General features: G+C 45.2%; 1 protein-coding gene and 1 long non-coding RNA gene across 11 annotated transcripts in view; one reads left to right on the top strand and one right to left on the bottom strand.

The window, feature by feature from the left end:
* The window catches only part of LOC309637797, a 555,044-nt gene that overhangs the window by 350,530 nt on the left and 179,997 nt on the right, over nt 1-24,517 (bottom strand). The window lies entirely within an intron of this gene.
* MYRIP (myosin VIIA and Rab interacting protein) overlaps nt 1-24,517 on the top strand; it is a 221,873-nt gene that overhangs the window by 137,117 nt on the left and 60,239 nt on the right. For 3 of the 4 annotated variants that reach the window (XM_082412793.1, XM_082412794.1, XM_082412796.1), the window contains exons 4-9: nt 1,031-1,167; nt 6,638-6,718; nt 10,049-10,146; nt 10,372-10,452; nt 11,498-11,641; nt 18,279-18,411. In XM_082412793.1, coding sequence (XP_082268919.1) covers nt 1,031-1,167; nt 6,638-6,718; nt 10,049-10,146; nt 10,372-10,452; nt 11,498-11,641; nt 18,279-18,411 — 674 coding nt within the window. The remainder of the gene's footprint in view (nt 1-1,030; nt 1,168-6,637; nt 6,719-10,048; nt 10,147-10,371; nt 10,453-11,497; nt 11,642-18,278; nt 18,412-24,517) is intronic. The other variant, XM_082412795.1, reaches the window with a different exon arrangement.

Genomic DNA, 24,517 nt, shown 5'->3' with positions numbered 1-24,517 from the left:
TCCCAGCCCTTCTGCCTGCTTTGTGGGACAACGTTCTGTTACCTTTATGCTGTCACTTATTTAGAATTTTCCAGATATCTAGAAAATCTCTGATTCGCATCTCAGCTCTATAGATTTCTTTCCCTTTGGATATCTTCTCACATTTCACTGGCATCTGGGGAGGAAGAGCAGCTAAATGTGTGCTTGTTCCTCCATTGACTTAAAAGAATTCATATTCATTTTGCTTCTCTGAACTTTTAAAATGAGTATGCATCATTACATTCATAATAAGAAAAATAAAAACCAAAGCTATTCTTAAAATGGGAGGGGTTTAGAAACATGTTCTGGTCAGGCAGAAAAGAGAAGCATCGTGTCAGTGATTTGTACCGAGCATTATAGCACTGACCAGGAAACCACCTTCCCACAGTGCTTCAGGCTGAATGAGAAAGAGGCTGCAGAGTTCTGCCATAGAGCTCAGGGTCTCACTTGTGCTTTTTATCCTCCCAAGCTGAATTAGAAATGGTGTTAGTGCAGTAAGAGTGTCAAATATAAAGCCTGCTATTAAACAGATGTGTCAGCTAGTGGCTTCAAATGGCAAGCATTTATCAGCTTGCTCTTTGGAGGGACTCAGGTGCATGGTTCTTCTGCTGGTCTTACCGAGGGTTACTCATGTGTCTTCAGTCAACCGGCAGTCGGTGGCCTCACTCACCTGTCTAGGGGTTGGCTGGCTATTGGCTGGGGCAAGAGGGGGGATTGGGCCAAGTGTCTCTTGTCATCCCAAAGGCTATCTTGGGCTTGTTCACATGGCGATGGGTTGCAGGGCTTCCACGAACAGCAAGAGAGGAAGCTGCCAGGCTCTGGACTCACACAGCATCACTTCCACCAGTCTCTGTGATCAGAGCAAGTCATAGGCCAGCCCAGATCCAAGGAGTAGAGACCACATCTTGATGGAAGGAGCTGCAAAATATTGTGGCAACTTTTGCAATCCACCATTTCATCATTCTGTCCTTTAATGCTAATTTTCTGTTTTCTAATTCTGTGTTGTCCTCAGGGTTCTGAGGATCCAGTCTCTGGAATGGTTCTACAATAATGTGAAGAGCCGCTTCAAACGCTTTGGCAGCGCCAAGGTCTTGAAGAACCTGTACAGGAAACACCGGCTGGAGAGTGGAGGGTGCTTCGACATCCTAGGTACGCTGGCTGCCTGCCATCTGGGAGTCTTGGGGGGTTGGCAGGATAGAAGAATGCCTGGCTTGGAGGCCCTGTATACTACGGCACACTCACCTGGGACAGAGAAAGTGGCTTAAATAATCTGGTTCTAGTAAGGAGCAGAAATAGAAGGACATATGCCAAAGATTCTAAGTTTTAAGTCCTTTGATTCCAGCATCTCCACTGGGCTGGATATGTTAGCAGCTAGGAGGACCAAAGTGTTTCTGCATATGGTGGACATTTTAATTCCAAATCCCTAGAAATTAAAGATTCTTGACCATCTTTCCCTAATGATTAAAACACTGGAAATTCATCTTTGTTTGGTTGTGTAGACTAGGTCTGCACTCAGAGGATATGCCCCCCACTCCTCTTCCTTCCTACTCCAAAATTCTATTCTTACCAGGCCCAGAGTTTAATGTAATGGGAGAGTTAGAAAAGTCTCAGCTTCCTCCCAGGAAGTTTAAAGGATGAATTCTACCTATGCTGTTAAGACAACCAATGTAATTAGAATGAGAAATTATATTCTTTATTCCTATTGGACCAGCCAGTGGAAAGAAATGGTTGTCAGAATATGAACAGCATGTCCTCCCAGAAAAGGCTGTTTTTTTCTGTGTAGAGGAAGATTTTTTCATCACTTTGCTGACACAGGTAAATGTTTTTTATCCATGAGAAAGAGGGAAGAAAAAAAATCTCATTTGGAGCTTTTTCACCATCATTATTTTACATTGTTGTATTCTCAATAAAGTCTTTGGTTGTGTCTTATCTAAAAATATGCCAGCCACTGAGACAAGGGGGAGATAGGATGGAAGCATTAAACATGGAGACTCATTAGGGCCTTTTGTGTTAGTCGTTAGAATCTCTGTCTTTCGAACCACTCAGGAAGCCTGTAGCTAAGAGAGCAGGGCTGAAGGTCTCCACATATTATTTTTATCTTCTCTTTGCTGATTTTTCTAAAAATGTTTCTCTAGGAACAAAGACAAAAAAGAAATAAAGCTTAAAAGTAATCATGTTAACAGTAGGTTTTCAACCCAAAGAGATACCTCAAGAAAGTTCCAGAATAGAATTGTCTCATCATTTGCATCCCATACTTTCTTTCTTGTTCATCCTTGCGTCTGCTTCAGGTACCGCTTTACACGTCACCACATTCACATCTCATAGGTGTTCTCTCCTGCTTCATGCAAAGTGAGGGGGAGAAGCAAACTCATTTGGAGAATCCTATGAACAGCACAACTCTGGTCTCTTTCTGTTTCTCCCTCGGGTCCCACAGGTGGAGCAAAGGAACATGAATTACAAGTGGGCTGGCAAAAGGCTCTGAAATGTTCAAGTGTCATTTTCTTGGGAATAACGAATCATTTGCTGGGAATAACGCTGCCACTATTGAAGCAGATTTAGGTCCCAGGCCCTCTGTGATTCACCATGTCTCTCATCTGGGCCTCAATCACAGCACTTATCACATTGCATCCAGGTGATGGTTTACAAGGCTCCTCTCCTGCTGGACCAGGCAGAAGCAATAGCTTCTTCATCTCTGTGTTCCCAAAGTGTGGCCCAGTGGCTGGCACCTCTTTGGTCCTCAATATTACACAATTCAGTCTTAAAAGCACTTTGTGGGTACCAAGACACTTCATAGAAGTACTAGAATCAGTTGCTTTAACATGATTTGTATCGCATTTTAAACTAAGATTTCCTTTTGAGCAACATGAAGACAAGCAGGCAGGAGACAATTTATGAGATGGTACTCAAATCTGTAAAGTCGTGATCATAAAACAGTGAGAGCGATTCTACATACCACCTAGAAAATTGAGTTACACCTCAAGTATGGAGAAATCTCCCGTGCGTAAGTAGTGTCCTGGTTATGTTAGATGACCGCGGAGACATCAGCATTAGCTTCTACCTACCAACCAGCACCTTGGTATGGTTGTCATCTGCCATCCTCAAGCCCGACTACATGTTAGAATCACCTCATGAGCTTTGAAAAAGTGCCAGAATCATCTTCCACCCCCAGTCAATTACTTCCGAATTTCTGGAGATGGCCCCGGAACAGATATTTTTTAAAGCTCTCTGGGTTATTTTAAGACACAGCCAAGACTGAGAACCTCAGCTAGAACTTCACTATAATTCGTATGGCAGAGTTCTGCATAAGATGGTTCCATCGTCAACTACATCTGAGGGTACTTAGTTTCAGAATTTTGATTGTCAGAACATAATCTACAGGGTGCAAGACCTGTGCTCTGCTCCAGGACTCTCAGTATAAAACTCCTTTTATCTACGAAACATCTCCACTGCATGCACCAGTGTAGTTTGCCATAAAAAAACACTCAGTCCATTGAAAATTCACTGAGTTCACAGAATCTTACGGGTTACCCATCACATGTACCCATTGCACGGCCATCAGTCCCAAGCTCACTTACTCCTCCTGCAGCCCATATCAGGTGACCAGATTAGGCATAACTGGAGACCCATTCATTTTGTCAGATAAATCTAAGACTTATTCATTCCTTCAGTAAACATTTATTGAATGCCTGGTTTAAGACCTGGGAGTGACAAGATGGGCAAGACCCTGCCATCTCAGAGCCAACGGTGCGCTGAAGTCAGAGAAATAAGTAAATAGATTTATAAAAAAACATAATGTCCAATGCTCTTGTGGTTTATCTGATAGATTCAGTGTGACATTTTTAACAGTTATTCTAAAAAGAAGCACTACATGAAAAGATGAAAGTAGCCCTTATTAATATACTTAACCCCTAGACAATTTGGTAAATAATACATACACTTATTTAGTATTGGATAACTAAAATGGGGAAAATAAATCTTGCTTTTATTTATTAACGTGATATATCTATTTTTGACACAATTCTTGGAAAGGTCTATGATATCCTTCATGTGGGATTTGACTAACAACATGGTCTTTTAAAAACATTGAGTCGCCTGAAATTGGAGGTTCCTCCAGCTCATGGAAGCTCTGACTTGATGTCTGGCTGCTGTGTCAGTGCTTTCCAAAACAGTTCAGTTGTTTTCTGCCCTTGGAAAAATCCCATCATCCTAAATGACACAGAAGTTCCCACCTATGAATTTAAAGGGACACAGGGAGAGTTGTTGTACTAGAAGATTTATAATCATGGAAAACCAGAGCCTGCCCTGGTCAGCGCAGTTCTCCCAAAGATGTTTTCAGATCTTCTCCTGCCCCATCACGCTCCCCACCACCCTCCCCCTTGTCTCAGGAGACGGCCTCACCGCCTCCTTCGCAGGGCTGACCGTGTACACCTCCGCACCTGATCCGTGTCACCTTCCACGTAGGTCTCAAGTTCACGCAGCCCTTCTGTCTTGCCTTTCAGCCTCTCTCTTAACTGGTTCCTTCCTATTGATTTGTAAACATGCCCAGTCTCCCCCATTTCCTAAGCCTTCCTGGACTGCAGATTTTTCCGCCACTTCTGCCCTGCCAGCCATGCTCCTTCCCATCACAGGGACACTCCAGAGGGGGGGCCACACTCTCAGCTTCCTCTCTAGACACCCACCCTCTCCCTCTTCCAAGCTGTCCTCCACACAGCAGCCGGCGTGCACCTTTAGGTGTGTTTAGAAACACACACCTAACCAGATCACCCCTGTGGAGACTTTACTGGCTTCAAGTGGCTTCATGGTGGGACAAAGATCAGAACACTGATGTGGCCACCATGACCTGTGCGGTCTGCCACCAGCCCATCTCACCCCAGGCTCCCTCTCCTCTCACAGCCCAGCCATGCGGCCTCTGTTTTAGCTCTTCAGATGCACCCTGCTGTCCCCACTGCCTGTGCCTGTGCAAGCTGTTTGCTCTGCCCTGGATTCCCTCCCACCCCCACACCCCTTTGGCTGGTTACTTACTCTCTAGGTCAGTCTTCCCTGCTGAACACTTGCCCTATTCTATGAACCACCCAGTCACAGCACTCAACATATCTATAGTTTTATATTTATTTATATAAATGTTTGGTTAATGAATTCTCACCCACTAGACTATCAAGGTTGTCAGGGCAGCAAGGATTTCTGGCTTTGCTCACCAGTACACCCTAATGCTCAGCCCAGGGCCAGGCATCTACTAGGTGCCCATGAAATATCTGCTGGATGAATGAATGGCTGCCAGATGCAGCCAAGCCAAAGTGAAATATTTGCACTTAGATGTATAGCCTGGGAACTGAGGCAATGACTTATCTTAAAGCCTTATTTTATAAGTGAGGAAATGGAGACCCAAGAAGGTAAAGTCACTTCATTATGGTCACAGAGCTGGAATAAGTGACTATGGGTCTTTTGAAAGGCTGGTCAAAAAACACAAACACAGACAATGGTATATGGTCAGACTGAGTCCCCGTGGCAGGCCGCACACTAATGACCTATTTCATAAAGGTAGCAGCCTGCTGACCCCACTGTAGATGCCTACGGCAGTTACCCTAAGAGTTCCCACACCGGAGCCCCGTGCAGCCCATCCAAGGAAGCACGGGCTGTATTATGTGTATCAAAGGTCTACTGCTTAGTTTGACTTGACATCAATAGCATTTCCCCCTTTTGAGCTAAGAGCTGTAGACCCATATTTATTTTCTTGGTTCTATCAGTGTTTTCCACCAGCATCCAATTCAAGAATTTTTCTGAGCCCCCTGCTGTCTCAGTGCTATCTTGGGTACTGGGGATACAATAGAGTAATTTAAAAAGGAAAGAGACATCATCCACACCTCCACACCTTCAAAGATCTCTTTTGATGAATTAATATGTGAACACAAATGGTAAATCCCCAACTTAAAAAAGGTTTAGCCAACTGCTCTTCCCAGCCTGGAACCAAGATAAGGGTGTGTGTTCAACTGAGAGAAGACCAGAAAAGAGGCAGTGGGCCTTAAAAGATCAAATGCCATGGCTTACCTTGTTTTGCTCTGGGTTTGTTTCCACTAACTGTTAATGACAGTTTACTCACTGGCTAAAGGCCACTGTTTAGATTGATGCCATGGACAGCAGCTAAAGACCAGGCATGCAGTGTCTCATCACCCATCATGAGCAGAGTTCTATCATTATCACAGTTTTTCTAGTAAGGAAGCCAAGTGTCCGAGAGGTTAAGTAACTTGATCAAGGTCACACAACTAGTCATTTGCAGGTCCAGGAAATGAGCTCATATCTCTGACTTCATTCTATTATTCCATGTTTGATTCCATATTGCCTCCAAGGAAGGCTCTGGAAGAAAGTTGGGGGTGGAAGCGTTGCTACACAAGGAATTAGTATGAGAAAGAAAAATGTGACTGGTCAAAATTGGTAGCATTACTGTAGAACCCAGTGATTCCCTAAACCTATTTGCAAGGCTAACAATCAAAGTGGGTAATGGTGGTCTGCCAACTCAGTGACACAGTGCACCGGGCTCACTGAAGACCTTGGATAATCTTATATCTCCTCTGTCTCCTCCTCTCTCTCTCTCTCTCTCTCTCTCTCTCTAACTCTCTTTCAGGAGGAAGCTTTTTTGAGGCAAACCTGGAGAATGAAGGAAGTATTTCAGGCAGTGACTCAACATTTTATAGGCAGTCAGAAGGTAAGTCTGCTTAAGGGTTTACACCTAATGGGAGGTTAGAGCACTACAAACACCTTCAGACCGTCAGGGTCCCCCATGGCACTGGAACCACTGATGCAACTCTGTTATTGTGTGTGAGAGTCTCCCTGGGTCTTCTTTTATTGCCATTTGTGTGAATCCATCATCAAAATAGGTGAATATATCTAAGGTGTAGCCTAGAGAAGTACATTCCCTACCAACCACTAGATACTTACAATCAACTAGTGTGTGTTTTTCTGGAGTTGGAATATGACAATCAACACACTCACTTGTGCAATTAATGTTAAAATATTCTTATAAAGAATGTACCATTTACTGATCAACTTTTACTTTTTTATACCAGTACAGTCATCCCCTTAGAGCAAAGGTTAAAAGCAAAACAAACTTCTTCCAATTCCAAATAAAACCTCCTCCAACAGTCCGGCTTCTTCTCCAACGTACTGGGTGTTGGGAACAGGTGCCTCCTAGTCCCCCTGGCCCTGTGGCCCCCCACAGTGCTTCTGCACTCTCTCTGTTCTCTCCTTGGGCACCTTCTCATGAAGGTCTCATCCTCTATCATCCTTGCTGCCTGAGACTTCTCCCTGGGAGAAGTCACATGGCTTTGGTGCACCTCTGTCTGAATGCCTAGCCCTTACTTCAGCCCAGGGTTCTAGACTCGGTGTTCTGATGCTTGGTCACCAAGACCTGCAGCCCCTCCAGGGATCTTAACTTCAGCATATCCCAGTCAAGCTCCTCAGCCACTTAAGTCCACCAGCAAGACTTACCTTTTCCTCAATCCCCTCCCCACTTCCACCCAGTCACCTAAGTTCCTATGGGTTCTATTTGCAATCCCATCCTTTTCTTTCTGTTCCAAGGTCTATGGCCTGAGCGCCTCCCTGCCCTCAACTCTCCTGTATTAATATTAATTTCAGTAACCATCTATATCAGCCAGGGTTCTCCAGAGTAACAGAACCAATAGGGTATGTACACATAACACACACACACACAAAAAGAGGTTCGTTTCAAGGACTCGGCTCACACAACTGCAGGGCCTGGCAAGCCCATAGAATAGGTCAGCTGACTAGAAACTCTAGTAGGAGTTGATACTTAAGTCTTGAGGCAGAATTTCTTCTCTGGGAAACCTCTGTTTTTGCTCTTAAGGCCTTTCAACTGATTGGATGAGACCTACTCACATTTTCAAGGGTTATCTCCTTTACTTAAAGTCAACTATGGTAACCATAATGTGGACCACACCTACAAAACACCTTCATAGCAACACCTGGGTTAGTGTTTGATTAAACAGCTGGGTGCTATAGCTTCACCAAGTTGACACATAAAACTAACAGTCCCCCCCACCTGACTGGTCCTCTGAACTTCGGTCACTCTGCCTCTGCCTTCTTATCTTCCCTCCGCACCCCACCAGTTTTTATCTCTGAAACACCCACTCAAGCCTTCACTTTCAACCCAAACATCTTAGTGTTCCACTCCACCTCATGCCAAAATCACAGACGTGGCCTCCAGCCTTTTTGACGGCTCTAGGCTCTTCCTCTCCAGGGCTCTGTGGAAGCTGGTGACTATCCCCATCATAGGATCTCCAGCACGCCTCTTAGCAGTTACCTACGCACCTGATCACCCAATAGCTAGGAAAGCACACGAGGGCATGGGCTCAGCTCGCGTCTGTCGAGGCATCACTGGGACCCTCAGAGAGCCTAGTGCTGGGGAGGTCTGGTGCACTTTGAATCAACAAGAATTTGTGGGGCGCCACTTCTATGAAGAATACATTGATTCTCAGAGGCAAAGAATATACAAACCAATTTTCACTGCAAAGTAAAGGAGCTGTTACAGTGGAGGATTACTGGACTGAATGTCAATATTATGACATAGTATGAGTGTGTTTTGTGTTTGGTAATTGCAAACATTGTTGCTTTTGTTGTGGTCATCCATATACAATGCTTGGTGTCAGTCTATTTATCTCTTGTAAAAATAAAATACAGTGTGTGTGTGTGAAAAAAAAAAAAAGAATACATTGATTGGTATCTTGAAGAAGAGAGATGGGAGATACAGTGTCTGTCTCCAGGGAGCACTGAGTGTGGTGACAACTTAAATTTTATAGACTCTTCTGATAGAAACACTGGGGAAATTATGTGTTCACTCAGCCACCTGAGGGGTGTCGAGCCCTGAGCTGGGTTGCCCCTGTGTGTCTCTGTCAGGACTGTCACAGCCAGCCTGTGATGTCCTCGTCAGCTGCCTGGCTAGATGGCTTTGACTTTAATTGGGTTGGTTTGGGAGATTTTGTTATGTTTGCCAAATGCCACTTTCTGTCCACATGTGCGTCTTTAGGAGCCTAAGAAGCGTGAATTAAGTATTTCAATTAAGGGATTGATTAATTAATGAATTGATATATTTACACCTTGTCTCATTCTACAAAGAATCTGAGGCAGCTTTCAGGAGATATGCATGTGTTAAAAAATGCATGACTAGGAGATTATAAATGGAAACAGGAGGTTGAAATCGGGGAAAAGGAGACATAGGCAAGCAGCCCCTGCAGACCTCTGTTCTTGTGCCTGATGTGAGTCGGGCTTCTGGGGTGAACTGAGAGGAATGATAGAAATTCTCACTTCCAAGTAAGAAGCAAAAAATCTAGTACCTCCAGGAAGCAAAACTCTTCCAAGTATTTGACTTCAAAAAGAATTTTGTCACCTGCAGAAGTCCTTTGACTTGGGAAAACTTCCGTTTGTCACCATATGCAAAAAATATGTTCCCTAAATATATGATAGCATTATTTTTAAAAATCATGTTAGCTTGTGTTTATCTCATTTTCGTGGTTAAAATCACGGGATTTGGAGACAGAGAGCCCTGAATTCAAATCTCAGCTCTCTGTCTCACTGCGCAACGTTGGGTGAGTTATTTGACCTCTCTGTGCTTCAGTTCTCTCACCTATAAAACGGTGCCTACTCAGTGAGTTGTTGGAAGGATCCACTGTGATCATGTATGAGACACTCGGTCTGCGGCCCAGCACGTGGTTGAGCTCGGCAAGATCGGCCAATGTTATCGATAGTATGGGTTTAGAGTCTAAAAAATTCTTCCATGGATTTTGTGTTTGCATTAAACCATGAGCACAGCCCTTAGGAGATTTCACAATTTTCCTCCCTATCATTATAATGATACATTACGTGCACAAAATAAAACATAATCTTTATCTGAGAAAGTAGGTGAAGAACCGTTATTTCCTTATATTAAGTCCTTTTGTCCAGTCGTCTTTAAGCCACTTTGTATGTTTTGGAGCTTGTCCTTGCCTTTCAGAAAGCGGTCTATGTTCTGTTTCCTGTCTAGGACATAGCATGATGGACACATTGGCTGTCGCCCTACGGGTGGCTGAAGAGGCCATCGAAGAAGCGATCTCCAAAGCAGAAGCCTATGGGGACAGCCTGGTATGCCCCCCGTCGCCCCGTCACAACGTCTGTCTGGGAGGAGGTGTGGGTGGGGTCCTGGCTGCCAAGAGAAAGTGCAGGTTGTGGGGAAACCGTCATCATGATAGCCGTCCTTGACTAGAGCCTATCCTCCCCCTGCATTTGTGGTCAGGACTCCTGAGAAAGCGATTGCCAAGTCTCCCAAACACACCCACAGCTCACGACATTCTCTTCCTCCCTCTGCAGGACAAGCAGAATGAGGCCAGTTACCTGCGGGACCACAGGGAGGAGCTGACTGAGGAACTGGCCACGACCATCCTGCAGAAGGTAGGTGGGCCCTAGCGTCCAGATGGCTGCAATTTACCACCCTGGCCTGGACCAGGGCCTTTGGTGAGCAGAAGAGCCGCCATAGGCGCCTTTGTTGTCTTGGGCACCATTTCTTCTGTTCCTCTCACTTTCTCCATTGTACTCTGGGGCTAATGCAGAGGGGTTGAATTGCACTGCAAAAACTAAGCTGTGTGAACGTGGTTGCCTTTAGGGATTGAGCTGGTGGGTGAGGAGCCAGGAACCCAGCCCAGAGACCTTCGTACAAATGGACTCATTAAATCCAAGTGGCCATGCCCAAACTAGCAAGCGGTGCAAACAAGTTGAAGCCTTCCCTCGTGATGCTTGGTATCTGCCACCTCCTTAGGGCTTTCAGACACTTCCTAAAGTCAGGATGTACGGCCAGAGACTCTGGGTTTGCGATCCACTTCCACTATTTATGAGCTGTGTGTCCTTAACCGATAACCCCTGAGCCTCATTCATCATCTGTAAAATGGGGAGAGTTATAGTACGTAGCTCTTAGAATTATTTTGAGAATTAAATGAGGTAAAGCATATATGGTGCCAAGCACAGAGACTGGCACACAGTAGGCACTTAATAAATAGAAGCTGTCAGCATTGTAAAAGGACTACTTGTAAACTGTAAAGTGACGTAGAATGTTCAAGGCTTTAGTTGTGCTGTTTTATCATAAGACAGACCTGAAATCAGATGGTGTTCTGTTGAAACTAAACTCTTTTTTTTTTTTTAAGATTTTTTTGATGTGGACCATTTTTTTTAAAGTCTTTTTTGAATTTGTTACAATATTGCTTCTGTTTTATGTTTTGGTTTTTTGGCCGCGAGGCATGTGGGATCTTAGCTCCCCAACCAGGGATTGAACCTGCACCCCCTGCACCGGAAGGCAAAGTCTTAACCACTGGACCGCCAGGGAAGACCCTGAAACTAAGCTCTTACATGGCTAAACATTTCCCAGAGATGGTCCCAGTTACCCCACATAGCACTGGAGCCCTCTCCAATAATGTGTCCCCTTTGTCACCCGCCTCCTCCCCAGATCATAAGAAAACAGAAGAGCAAAAGTGAGCAGCACGTGGAAGAGGAGCCGGAGTGGCCACAGCCCCAGAGCTGCCGTGCGAAGGCAGCTGACGAGGGGACCACAGCCTCCCCGGGAGGCCACCGAGCTTCCACCACCTCCTGGGTGAGTCCCCACGCCATGCCGGCCCACCCCCTACAGGTGCCCTGCATGTGTGCAGGTCAGAGCCGTTCTCCCCACAGAAATGGGGACACCACGCTTAACATCTATAGTTAGCACATGTGCCTGCCAGACAGCCTGAGGTTCCTGAAGGGCAGGGAGAGATGCAGAGAGCGCTGAGTGAGGGCCAGGAGGCCTGGGCTCTTACACACATGGAGGTGGCTTTTTACACAGAGACCAATCTAGGAAAAATAACGATGTCAATAGGCTTTTGAAAATTAATCCTGAAAAGAGTTGTACTGAGTCCCATGGAAAAAATGGCTTTCTGAAGGCCAGGTGTGCTCTTACAACTTGAGCACTTGCTTTACTGAAACTGAGAAATGCCGAGAGAATTGCCACTGCCTTCTGAGGTCACATATGGACGTGGGCGGGAAGTCGGGGGTGTGAGTAGACCTTTTTGTTCGTCATCCCCAACCACAAAGCACAGTGTCCTTCCTGTGCCCCGAGGGTCTGGGCCTGCCACGTCTGCGGTAGAGTCACCAAGCCCGTAATCCTTTGGTATGTGTTTAAGCAGCCCCGGCAAGAACGTGTGGAAAATGGGATAGAGGCTGGGCCCTCGGTGTGGAAATTCAGCAAGAAAGAGCAGGACTGGCCAGCAGGGCTGGTGTTCTATCAGCTGCAGGTGCCCACAGTCATAGCACAGGGCAAGGGACAGGGCAACACACAGGTGCAATTTATAACTGGAAAGGCAGAATAAAAAAGAATGAAATAATGCCATCTGCAGCAATGCGGATGGACCTAGAGATTATCATACTAAGTGAAGCACAGGGAACTATATTCAATATCTTATAATAACCTATAATGGAAACAATCTGAAAAACTACATATATGTAAGTGACTCACTTTGCTGTACAACTGAAAATAATACAGTATTGTAAATCAACTATATTTCAATTAAAAAAAAAAACTGGAAAGGAAGACATGGGAAAAGCACCCCATCACACGTTATTTCTTTTACTCTCCACCAAAAGGTGGGGACAGGTATTACTGGGCCCATTTTATAGGTAAAGAAACTATAGTTTTAGCATAACTTGCCTAAGCTCCCACAGCTAGTGATCAGGGGGGTCGGGAGTTGAATACCTTTTTCCTGTTCCAAAGCTTTTGATCTAGCTTCCTCCTCTAAAACGTGAGACCAATGGACTCGATCCCTAAGGTCCCTTTCATCCCAGAGGTTCTAGGTCTGCACTGTCCAATATGGTGACCACAAGACACAAGTGACAATTTAATTAAAGTTAAATTTAAAATCCAGTTCTTCAGTCACACTGGTCGGCCACATTTCAAGTCCTCAACAGCCCCTGGGACTGGCGGCTACTTTATTGGGCAGTGCAGATACAGAACATTTCCAGCCTCCCTGAAAAGTTTTCTTACACAGCTCTGGTCTACGGAGCTAGATAAAGACGGTGCGAGAAGCAGAGGGCATAAAAGCAGAAATGCTTCTGGAGGCTGGCCAGAGCCTGGACGTGAACCAGCAGGCCAAGCCTCGGTTCTTGGGGACTTCGAGGAAGGTGGCTTTCCCACCTTTCCACGAGCCGTTCTCGCCCCAGACGCTCATCTTCCTCATCTGCCTGAGCCCCACTCCAGGGGCGCTGACTCACGGGGTCTGGGGCGGAGCTGGGCATCAGTACGTTGACCCAAAGCTGGCGGGGGATGCCGGGAAGGCTGCAGGCTTAAGGACGGCCTCTTCGTGATATCTTCAGGAGGGCACCTTGACCTACAGACCCTGGATGGCCCTAAACCAGTGGTCTCCTGGCAGTGCTTCCTCCTTTATCCTCAGTTCTCCGAGGACACGAATACCCTGGCTCCAGGGGTAACTATGCAGAATCCCATAACACTGCAGGCCTCCCTCCTTGGGCTGAACTGCAAAACCCAAACTTAATCCATCCCCACGCTGACAGGATTTCTCATCTATTCTCTTGAAAGAAAGTTCAGTGTGATTGTCCTCTTTTTAATTTCCTCCTTTATTGTGTGGTTCTCTGCCAGTAGGGGGGTCAGTGCAATCTAGCTTTCAAAGCCTTAAGAAAGCTAGAATGCAATATCCTGAAAGGCACCAGTGCAGGGGTTATAATTCATTTAGTGCCTATCTCTTTGGGCGCGTGTATATAAAAAGTCGTCTCTGTATAAATACGGTGATCCTATTGATAATAATGATGACAGCAGAGGCTGGGCATACGCTATGCCCGGGGACTAAGGTGCATCTCTGTCTGACTCTGTCTCTTCTCTATCCTTCCCTGTTTTCCTCAGCCTTTTCCCTTTGTGCTTTTGTCATTTTCCTCCCTCACATTTGCTCACTCCTTTAAATGACTATAGGGCAGACCTAAAGTATTTTTCATTATTGTTATAATTATTGGATTGAATTTAATGACTATGCCCGACCCTAAAAATACAAAGCAAAGCTATGTCTCAGTTGTTATTCATATGAACACTGTTATCGATCCCTTTGCCCATAAACCCTTGATACTAAAAACATTCTCTCCCTGTTTTATGATGTGGGCTCCTTGAGAGCAAAAACTTATTTTGAAGCCATGACTGGTCCCCAGGGAGCCTGCCCTGGTGGCAGTGATGATAATCATTGCAGTCATAGCAACAATATACCATTCCAAGAAATACAGGTAGAACAGGACGCTGCTGCCCACACAGGGGACCAGCGGCTGCAGAGGAAGCTTTAACAAAGGTAACTGATGATCACACTGCAAGTTTTGCCTAAAGCTTCAGAACCAGCTGGTTTGGATGGCAGGTCCTGCTGGGTTGGAGCATGCTAGCCAGGAGTGCCTTGTCCCCAGGCTTTCAGCAAAGGGTGTCAGGCACAGCAGCAAGAGGGCATGGAAGAGCATCACCTCGGAGCCAGACAGACCCAAGGTCAAGCCCTGCCTCCGCCCTGCGCCAACCTTGTGCTTGGGCAAGTTATTCCAGGCTGCCGCAACTCACTCATGTGCACCCAATTGGACTGAGTGAGGGGATGGAGGTCTTGCCCTGGCTCAGTGGCAGAGCTTAATAAATGCTATTATTTTGACTGATATTTACTGAGTGCATTCTGTGTGCTAGACATGGCACTGATTCCTTTCTGTGAGGAAACTGAAGCTTAGAACAGATCCTCCCAAGATCCCACACAGCAAGAGGAGGAGCTGGCGTGGACCCTACCCAACACACTACCCATTCATGCCCAAAGAGTTATGAGGCGGGGCCTGTTTGAACTTCTCAGTCCATCTTTGCAAGGCTTTGCTGGCATGCTAACATTCCTGAACCCATGGACTCCACCCTCCATGCCCAGCCCCGCAGCATACACACACAGACACTGTAACTCAGGCCCGCCTGACCTGACATCACCAGCCCTGTTTCTTCCATGGACCCTAGGGTGGGTAAGAAGAAGAAAAACAAAAGCTGTGGGTGGGAACGAAAGGGTGGGCACAGAGGGCCCAGCCAGGGAAACAAGGCAAATAAATTAATCAAGTAATCCCATCACTTCCCGAGAGCCACAGAGTTTGAACCAACTGACAAGTAAAAGTGTCGTGGTTGCGCCATCTTCTGGGAAATATGTTTACTGCAATGAGTTTGTGGCAAAACTGGGTCTAGGGTCTGGGGCTTTTCCACCCTGGCTGGAGACAGCAGGCCAGCAGTGTCCTGAGATGCGCTGGAGTCAGCTCTTTGGGGATTCTTGTGATTGTCAGGGTATAGCTGTTTTTCCTAGTGTGAAACAATGGCTTGCCTGAAATAGATTACAAAAGCCTGGCATCCTCAACTCCTGAAAAACATAGATCCCATCTTCCCTGCTGGGACCACAGAAGGACTTTTCATTGCTTGATCTTGGCTTTTGTAGGTGAGGGAGCATTTTTGTCCTATAGAAATGGAGCCCAGCCACCTCCTACAGCCACAAAATATTGTTTGAGCCACTGCAAAATGAAATACTATCATTTCCTCTCTTTCAAACATGTATTCAGTGATTTACAGTGAGAAGTGTGAAGATAGAAAAATAAAGACCAGGGTATAGAAAACAGCTCAGGTGAGGCTGCAGTAATACTGCACCTGGCAATAGGCCATCAGCTCCTTAGGGCCACACCTGTGTCTTACATCCTACAAATTCAGTCACAAACATGGGACTGAGGGTCACACCCAAAAGACCATCCCTGTCTTCAAGGAGCTCACAGTCTGTGGAGGAGTCGATATGTTGGAATAGGACTGTAGGAGAGACAGGAAGAGCCATGCGATCACACAGAAGGGGGGTCTTCTTGCCAGTCCAAGGTGGGAGGCGTGTCAAGGGTATGTTCCCCTGAATACATGGGGGTTTGCCATGGAAGGATTTTTTTTCTTCATTTTTAACAACTTCACTTGCCAACAGACTGTCACCCTTAATCTCTGCCTCTGTGATAGCTGCTCATCATCTGTCAAGGATTTCACAAAATTATAGATGGTCCCCTGAATACCCAACCCCAAGAAAACCTTGGTTGTTGTGAAGTATCAGAGCTGTTCAGGGCGCTAGAGACAGGGTCAGTGCTTGCTGTGCCCTCGGAATGATGGAACTGGTACCCAACTGAGAGCCACTTGACGAGCGTGTTAGCTTTTCTCTCCTCCAAGTAAGACCTTGCCCTCCATGACATAAATGAGGATGAGAGTGGGCTTCTTCTTTGTTTCTCTTGATCCCCAGTGTCATCCAAGAAGTTAGTAAGATCATCATCATCATCATCATCAGGCACTTCTGAAAACCTATCCTGTAGCCCACCCCAAATCACATTCACTCCACAGTAAACATTCATTGATTTCTAGTTCCTTACCAGTTACTGTGCCAGGGGCTGGGGATGTCACCCTTAGCAGTCCATTAACCTCCCTCAGTTGCTTGCACCAGGCAAAAAACCAGATGTTGCAATAGAGTGTCGTATAACACAGCAAGAATAGAAGCAGCCAGGACCCTCAGCCCAGCATAAGGAAGGGGGTTTCCCACAGACCGTGGCCTGTTTGAACTGAATGCACACTGAATCTCATCTAATCGATAAGAGGGGGAGAGCTCCGCCACACCTGTGACTGTGCATCGAACGGCAGGTCTGGAGACCCGTCATACTCTCTTCTGTAATCAAAGGGGTGGGAGGCAGTTTGTGACCCTTGGTACACAGCTTAAAGCGTTCCGTAGTTGTTATGCAAACCCATCTTCCTCCTGGATCGGCCTCAAGGTCTTGTGAGGGGAAATAGAAGAGGTTTCCTATGACTCTTTCTGGACCAGAGCTGGCTGTACCACCCTCTCCAACAAAGTGTGCCAGACGCCCTATGTCTGAGGGCTGCTGGGCCCTGGCCTAGCCTGCGATGACGGTGATGCTGGGCCTCGATCCTCAGTCCTCTCTGAGTCTTTTCTCAGACTGGTTAACCATCCTTTGGGGCAAGGCTACAGAGTGCATTGTCCTCTCCCAAAACCCTGGTCATCATGCTCAATTTTCTCACCTATATATCCTGGATCCGGTGTTTGCTATTCTCCTTTGTTATTCTCAAACACCTTTTTAAAGCTCATACTTATTATGCAATTACTGTGTGCAGAGCAAGATTAGGTTTCTGCTTCTCAACAAATTGAGTCACTCAGCCAAGGTGTTGTAGCAGAGGTGGTCTTGGAGCCCAGATACAGCTGAGTCCTGAGTCCAGCCTCAGCCACCCGAGGGCCCTGCCCACAGCTCTCCAAACATGCTCCCCTCTTGTCTCCTACTCTCAGGACCTGTGGCGGGAGAGGAAGAAAGTTACCAAGATGAGCCAGTTCCTCGCGGGAGAGAAGGCAGCAGGGCTGTTGTTGTTGAGGTTGGCCAGCTGGTGGCGCCAAACTGCCTGGGGCCTGAGTCAGAGATGGGTACTTCGCTTCCTATCTCAGAGACGCTTTCGTTCCTGTTTCACCCATATAGAAAGATCAAAGTAAATCACCAATAGAAGGGAATTCTTTCATTAAATGACAATGGAAAAAATTGGTCTCTTTCTGTTTGATGAAATTCCCTACACAGAACATTTGAGCTTCAGATTCGCAGTATAACATTTGTAACATATAGAAATGATACAGCTCAAACATGTTTCTTGTCAGTCATTTGAAATCCCTTTTCTACCACTTGCCCTTAGGTTAGAGTTTATTTTCCTTTTTTTAACTAAATGGGAATGTGTTGCAAAGGCTCTGGGCTTGTGGACTGATCATCCTTGGTTCACTTGTCTATTACAGCACTTAGATTGTGCTATAACTTTCTACTTACACTGCTGAAATGCTCAGGTTTGGAGGTCTTTGAAGGGAAGATGCTCTCATTTTCATCACACACAGTTGGCCCTAAGAAATCTTGGCCGAGAGAATGGCTGGGTAAACAGGAGCCATGTGAGAACCTGCTCTGTCGGATTCCACCACAACTCTGATGCTTTCTGGCAGGCCTGCGTGCTTGCAATGGAATAAACAGGAACCATGTGTGCCATTATATGGCATGATGCACTGATCTGCAACTTCTAAACCTCAACACGAGAAAAGCCATTACCATCAGCTGTGTCTTCTCCATGCGGTGGGACGCCTGCGGATCTGAAGGCACTCCTCCTGGGGACTGTGCCTTACAAGGTCACCCCTTCCCCTCTTTTCTTTCCACAGCGGTCACAGTCTGTGTTCTCACTCAGCAGAGAAGATGCCCTGAGGACCTCTTCGCTGGAGGTTGCATCGAGGCAGCTGAGGGAGGAGGAGGCGTGGCCCAGCTGGAAGAGCGTGGACTGGCTGGATGAGACAAGTAACTGTTCTAAGCAGCATGTGCTTGGTCTGTGGGTCTCAAAAATGCTGTTGGGAGGCTTCTCGGCTGTCGTGTGGTTGCTCAGCCCTTCCTACCATCAGTCTGAGTGGGGATGTGTCCATTTGGGACAGCTGGGCCACCAAGTCATGAGGTCTCTCGCACAGCACACAATATATAATGTGGACATGTTTCCCACATGGGCAGTTTTCCTTCTGAGACCCGTGAGACAGTGGGCAAGTGTGTTCAGATCACTTGGCTACACAGCCCCCCTTCAGCTACGTGTTCTATGTGGACTAGGAGAAGGTGTCTTATTATATGTAGGCCAGGAACACCAATCCAACCTAGCAGGCATTCACTTCAGTATCCAAGATACCACAGCTAATGTGGTCCTCAGACATTTGCAGGGCTTTTCAACTACTCATGGTAATAAGTGTCTCCACACCATAAAAGTAAACAAATAACAACAAAGAAAGAGCATTTCAAAGTTCAGACTTAGAAACTAACAAATTTAGGGGGTATTATAAGCACTTCTAAAAGACACTCCATTTCACAAAACCATTCCTGCTGAATTACGAGCATTCCAAAAAAATTTGCAAAGGATCTTGGTTTTCAAAACATGATTTTGTGCATAAATTTCTCTAAACTAAGGCACCCATGTGTAATTTATCAGTTGCATAGAAACAAAAAACTTAGTTCAACAACATCACACACAGAACAATGATTTCATACTCAGCTCAAAAATCCATGCATCTCTCAGGATGAAGATTTAAAATAAAAAATATAAAAGCACTTGTATGGAAAACTGCTGGTTTTTCCGAGGACTGCTCAGTCCTTGACATGCTAAAATGTCCAGGCCAACCCCAGAAGTCTTGAAAGATGTCTGATCTGTTTAGCAGGAAGCAGGTTATTCCCTGGGGGCACTTCTCAGTCTCAGCAGAGCACAAATGTAGAACAGAGGAGGGCCAGAGGCAGAGGTCATCTTAGAAGGGTAACGTCAACGGGACTATTTTCAGCAGTTCTGTTTATGCCTCAGGGGAAGGGTTGGCTCTGGAGCCTGTTGGTCCATGGTTGAGGTCAGCTGTAGGGGACACTGTGGGCTGAGTAAACCCACCGTCAGTCTTCAGTCTTGACAGTGCTTACAGCAAGTAATGCATGTCCCCCCGCCAAACACATTTTCACTTCGTAGACCTTGACTGAGCATCTGCCATATACACAGCATGTGCTCATTGCTGGGAAATGAAGATCAGGGGACAGTTCCTGGTCTTGACTTTCTAACTGTGAGTTGTCTACACAATCATGAAAGAGTGAGAATTTGGAGAAAGGAGAGGATGGAGGAGAGCAGGGTCCCAGAGGGTGTCCCAGTGCACGAAGGGAATATGGTACTGGAGCCCAGGCAGAGCTCTGAGAATTTCCCACAATGCAGCTTGACAACCAAGGTTTTCATGGGGTTGGGCATTTATGGAGCCATCCCTGCTTTTGCTGAGATAAAAACTGGCAAACTTCTAGCTTTCCCAGAGCAACATGCACTCTGGAATTATAAAAGGCAGAGGAAGAGAGGAGCTGGTGATGCGCAGACCCCAGCCCACCATGTAGTGGGTGTTGGAGGTGGGCCCAGGACCACATCTACAACACAGCCAACCCTGGAGGCAGGCACAGAGTGGCATCACTAGGGCCTTCTCTCTTTGGCTTCCTCCCATGGCCCCAGGAGAGGCTGCAGACAGCTGGACTCATGTAGAGCCACACATCAAGTGCCCCATCTTCCCCTGCAGCCTTTGGGTGCCTGTGTTCACAAGCGAGTGGTCTTTACCAGCCCAGGATGGGTTGCAGAACTGGCCAGGGGTTGGGAGTCCAGCAGTGAAGAAGAGGCGGCCCTGCCCTCAAGGAACTCATGGTCAGGGTTGGGGGATGGGGGGCAGGATAGACAACCACAAAAATAAGATATAGTTTAAGTGTTAAAAAAAAATGAAAGCTTTTTGGCATAGCTCAGAGAACAGAGTAGCCAGCTCCTCAAGGAGAGAAGGCCAAGGGTGTGCCACTGAGAAGAAGCATCAGATTCAGAGCCCCAAAGATGGTCCCGAGGGCAGACTTAGCGACTAATTGTAAGGCCCCAAGGATACACCTTTCCCCTGAGAGTGAATGCTCCACTGACGGGGCAAGTCTGCACGTTTGCATCATGTGGGTGTCTGTTTGGCTTACCCCAGAAGTGGACCCTAATACAAAGATCCGAGAGACAGCAGAAGCAAGAAGAACTACAATCCTGCAGCCTGTGGAACAAAAACCACATTCACAGAAAGATAGACAAGATGAAAAGGCAGAGGGCTATGTACCAGATGAAAGAACAAGATAAAACCCCAGAAAAACAACTAAATGAAGTGGAGATAGGCAACCTTCCAGAAAAAGAATTCAGAATAATGATAGTGAAGATGATCCAGGACCTCGGAAAAAGAATGGAGGCAAAGATCGAGAAGATGCAAGAAATGATTAACAAAGACCTAGAAGAATTAAAGAACAAACAAACAGAGATGAACAATACAATAACTGAAATGAAAAATACACCAGAAGGAATCAATAGCAGAATAACTGAGGCAGAAGAACGGATAAGTGACCTGGAAGACAGAATGGTGGAATTCACTGCTGCGGAACAGAAAAAAAGAAAAAAGAATGAAAAGAAATGAAGGCAGCCTAAGAGACCTCTGGGACAACATTAAACGCAACAACATTCACATTATAGGGGTCCCAGAAGGAGAAGAGAGAGAGAAAGGACCTGAGAAAATACTTGAAGAGATCATAGTTGAAAACTTCCCTAACATGGGAAAGGAAATAGCCACCCAAGTCCAGGAAGCACAGAGAGTCCCACACAGGATAAACCCAAGGAGAAACATGCCGAGACACATAGTAGTCAAATTGGCAAAAATTAAAGACAAAGAAAACTTATTGAAAGCGACAAGGGAAAAATGACAAATAACATACAAGGGAACTCCCATAAGGTTAACAGCTGATTTCTCAGAAGAAACTTTACAAGCCAGAAGGGTGGCATGATATATTTAAAGTGATGAAAGGGAAGAACCTACAACCAAGATTACTCTACCCGGCAAGGATCTCATTCAGATTCGACGGAGAAATCAAAAGCTTTACAGACAAGCAAAAGCTAAGAGAATTCAGCACCACCAAACCAGCTCTACAACAAATGCTAAAGGAACTTCTCTAAGTGGGAAACACAGAGAAGAAAAGGACCTACAAAAACAAACCCAAAACAATTAAGAAAATGGTAATAGGAACATACATATCGATAATTACCTTAAATGTGAATGGATTAAATGCTCCAACCAAAAGACACAGGCTCGCTGAATGGATACAAAAACAAGACCCATATATATGCTGTCTACAAGAGACCCACTTCAGACCTAGGGACACATACAGACTGAAAGTGAGGGGATGGAAAAAGATATTCCATGCAAACAGAAATCACAAGAAAGCTAGAGTAGCAATACTCATATCAGATAAAATAGACTTCAGAATAAAGAATGTTACATGAGACAAGGAAGGACACTACATAATGATCAAGGGATCAATCCAAGAAGAAGATATAACAATCATAAATATATATGCACCCAACATAGGGGCACCTCAATACATAAGGCAACTGCTAACAGCTATAAAAGAGGAAATCGACAGTAACACAATAATAGTGGGGGACTTTAACACCTCACTTACACCAATGGACAGAGCATCCAGACAGAAAATTAATAAGGACACACAAGCTTTAAATGACACAATAGACCAGGTAGATTTAATTGATATTTATAGGATATTCCATCCAAAAACAGCAGATTACACTTTCTTCTCAAGTGCACATGGAACATTCTCCAGGATAGATCACATCTTGGGTCACAAATCAAGCCTCAGTAAATTTAAGAAAAACTGAAATCATATCAAGCATCTTTTCTGACCACAATGCTGTGAGATTAGAAATCAATTACAGGGAAAAAAACATAAAAAACACAAACACATGGAGGCTAAACAATATGTTATTAAATAACCAAGAGATCACTGAAGAAATCAAAGATGAAATCAAAAAATACCTAGAGACAAATTACAATGAAAACATGACAACCCAAAACCTATGGGATGCAGCAAAGGCAGTTCTAAGAGGGAAGTTTATAGCAATACAAGCCTACTCAAGAAACAAGGAAAATCTCAAATAAACAATCTAACCTTACACGTAAAGGAACTAGAGAAAGAAGAACAAACAAAACCCAAAGTTAGTAGAAGGAAAGAAGTCATAAAGATCAGAGCAGAAATAAATGAAATAGAAACAAAGAAAATAATAGCAAAGATCAATAAAACTAAAAGTTGGTTCTTTGAGAAGATAAAATTGATAAACCATTAGCCAGACTCATCAAGAAAAAGAGGGAGAGGACTCAAATCAATAAAATTAGAAATGAAAAAGGAGAAGTTACAACAGAAATACAAAGCATCCTAAGAGACTACTACAAGCAACTCTATGCCAATAAAATGGACAACCTGGAAGAAATGGACAAATTCTTAGAAAGGTATAACCTTCCAAGACTGAACCAGCAAGAAATAGAAAATATGAACAGACCAATCACAAGAAATGAAATTGAAACTGATTTAAAAATCTTCCAACAAACAAAAGTCCAGGACCAGATGGTTTCACAGGTGAATACTATCAAACATTTAGAGAAGAGCTAACACCCATCCTTCTCAAACTCTTCCAAAAAATTGCGGAGGAAGGAACACTCCCAAACTCATTCTATGAGGCCAGCATCACCCTGATACCAAAACCAGACAAAGATACTACAAAAAAAGAAAATTACAGACCAATATCACTGATGAATATAGAAGCAAAAATCCTCACCAAAACACTAGCAATCAGAATCCAACAGCACATTAAAAGGATCATACACCATGATCAAGTGGGATTTATCCCAGGGATGCAAGGATTCTTCAATATATGCAAATCAATCAATGTGATACACCATATTAACAGAAGAATAAAAACCATATGATCATCTCAATAGATGCAGAAAAAGCTTTTGGCAAAATTCAACACCCATTTATGATAAAAACTCTCCAGAAAGTGGGCATAGTGGGAACCTACCTCAACATAATAAAGGCCATTAAAAAAAAAAAAGATCTGAGGGCCTATAGTTTATTTGGAGGTGAACCTGGAACCACAGGGAGGAGAGTGGGGATATGATACGGGGAAGGGAAAATAGGCAACAAATGACTTGTTATGAAGCAGGGTATGACCATGGGTGACGAGCTTGCCCCACTGGGGAACTCCAAGAGTCCCAATGGGCAAGGGAGCTGGGGTACTTATCCCCTAGCTCCCCAGTCATTGGTGAGGGCTGCTCCCAGGAGGTGGTGATTCCATCCTGCCTCAGGGCAGCCAGCACAGGCTCTGGTAACCAGAGAAAGCCTTAGGAAAAGCAAGATTGCTGCTCACTGGCCATTACTAGCTTCAACTGAGAGAGAGCCTGAGCATTTCTAGAGAAACCCTGATGGGCCCTTTAGTTGCTGCCTTCTGCAGTACCTGAATGTTGATCTTGGGACATGGCACTGGGGAAGACGCCAACAAAATAGAGCCCTTTTTTCCAGAAGACCTAATATTATCACAGGTAGAGCCCATAACATGTCAAAGGTAATAATACCCTGGTTAGCCTCTCTTTTGAACGTTCACACAGTCAGTGGAAACAGTGTTGTAGTACTGAAGAGGAACTATAGGGTACAGATGTAGGGTATAAATATATCTGTCCTCTATACACATGTACAAGGAGTACACAGGTGCTGGTCCAGTCAGGTGTTAAATAATAATGGTATAATTCAATTCAGTAGATGGAAGATAAAAATAGTTGGGGGCCCTCATTGTAGTAGGCACTGTGATGGATGCTTCACATATGTTATCTCATAAAAATCCTCTGACAGCCCAGTAGGGTCACACTGTCCCCACCGACAGGTCAGGAAACAGGCTCAGAGATGCTCTCTGACCAAGGTCACCTGCTAGTAATGGCCAGGACTGGGGCTCAGCCCTGGCTCTGCCTGAATTCAAGGTTCTTGTTCTTTGCCCTGCCCTACAGTGGCC

This window comes from Balaenoptera physalus (assembly GCF_965194825.1).
Source record: "Balaenoptera physalus genome assembly, chromosome: 11".
NCBI lineage: Eukaryota > Metazoa > Chordata > Mammalia > Artiodactyla > Balaenopteridae > Balaenoptera > Balaenoptera physalus.
Note: the sequence above shows the minus strand (reverse complement) of the source record. Positions and strands in the feature narration are given on the sequence as shown.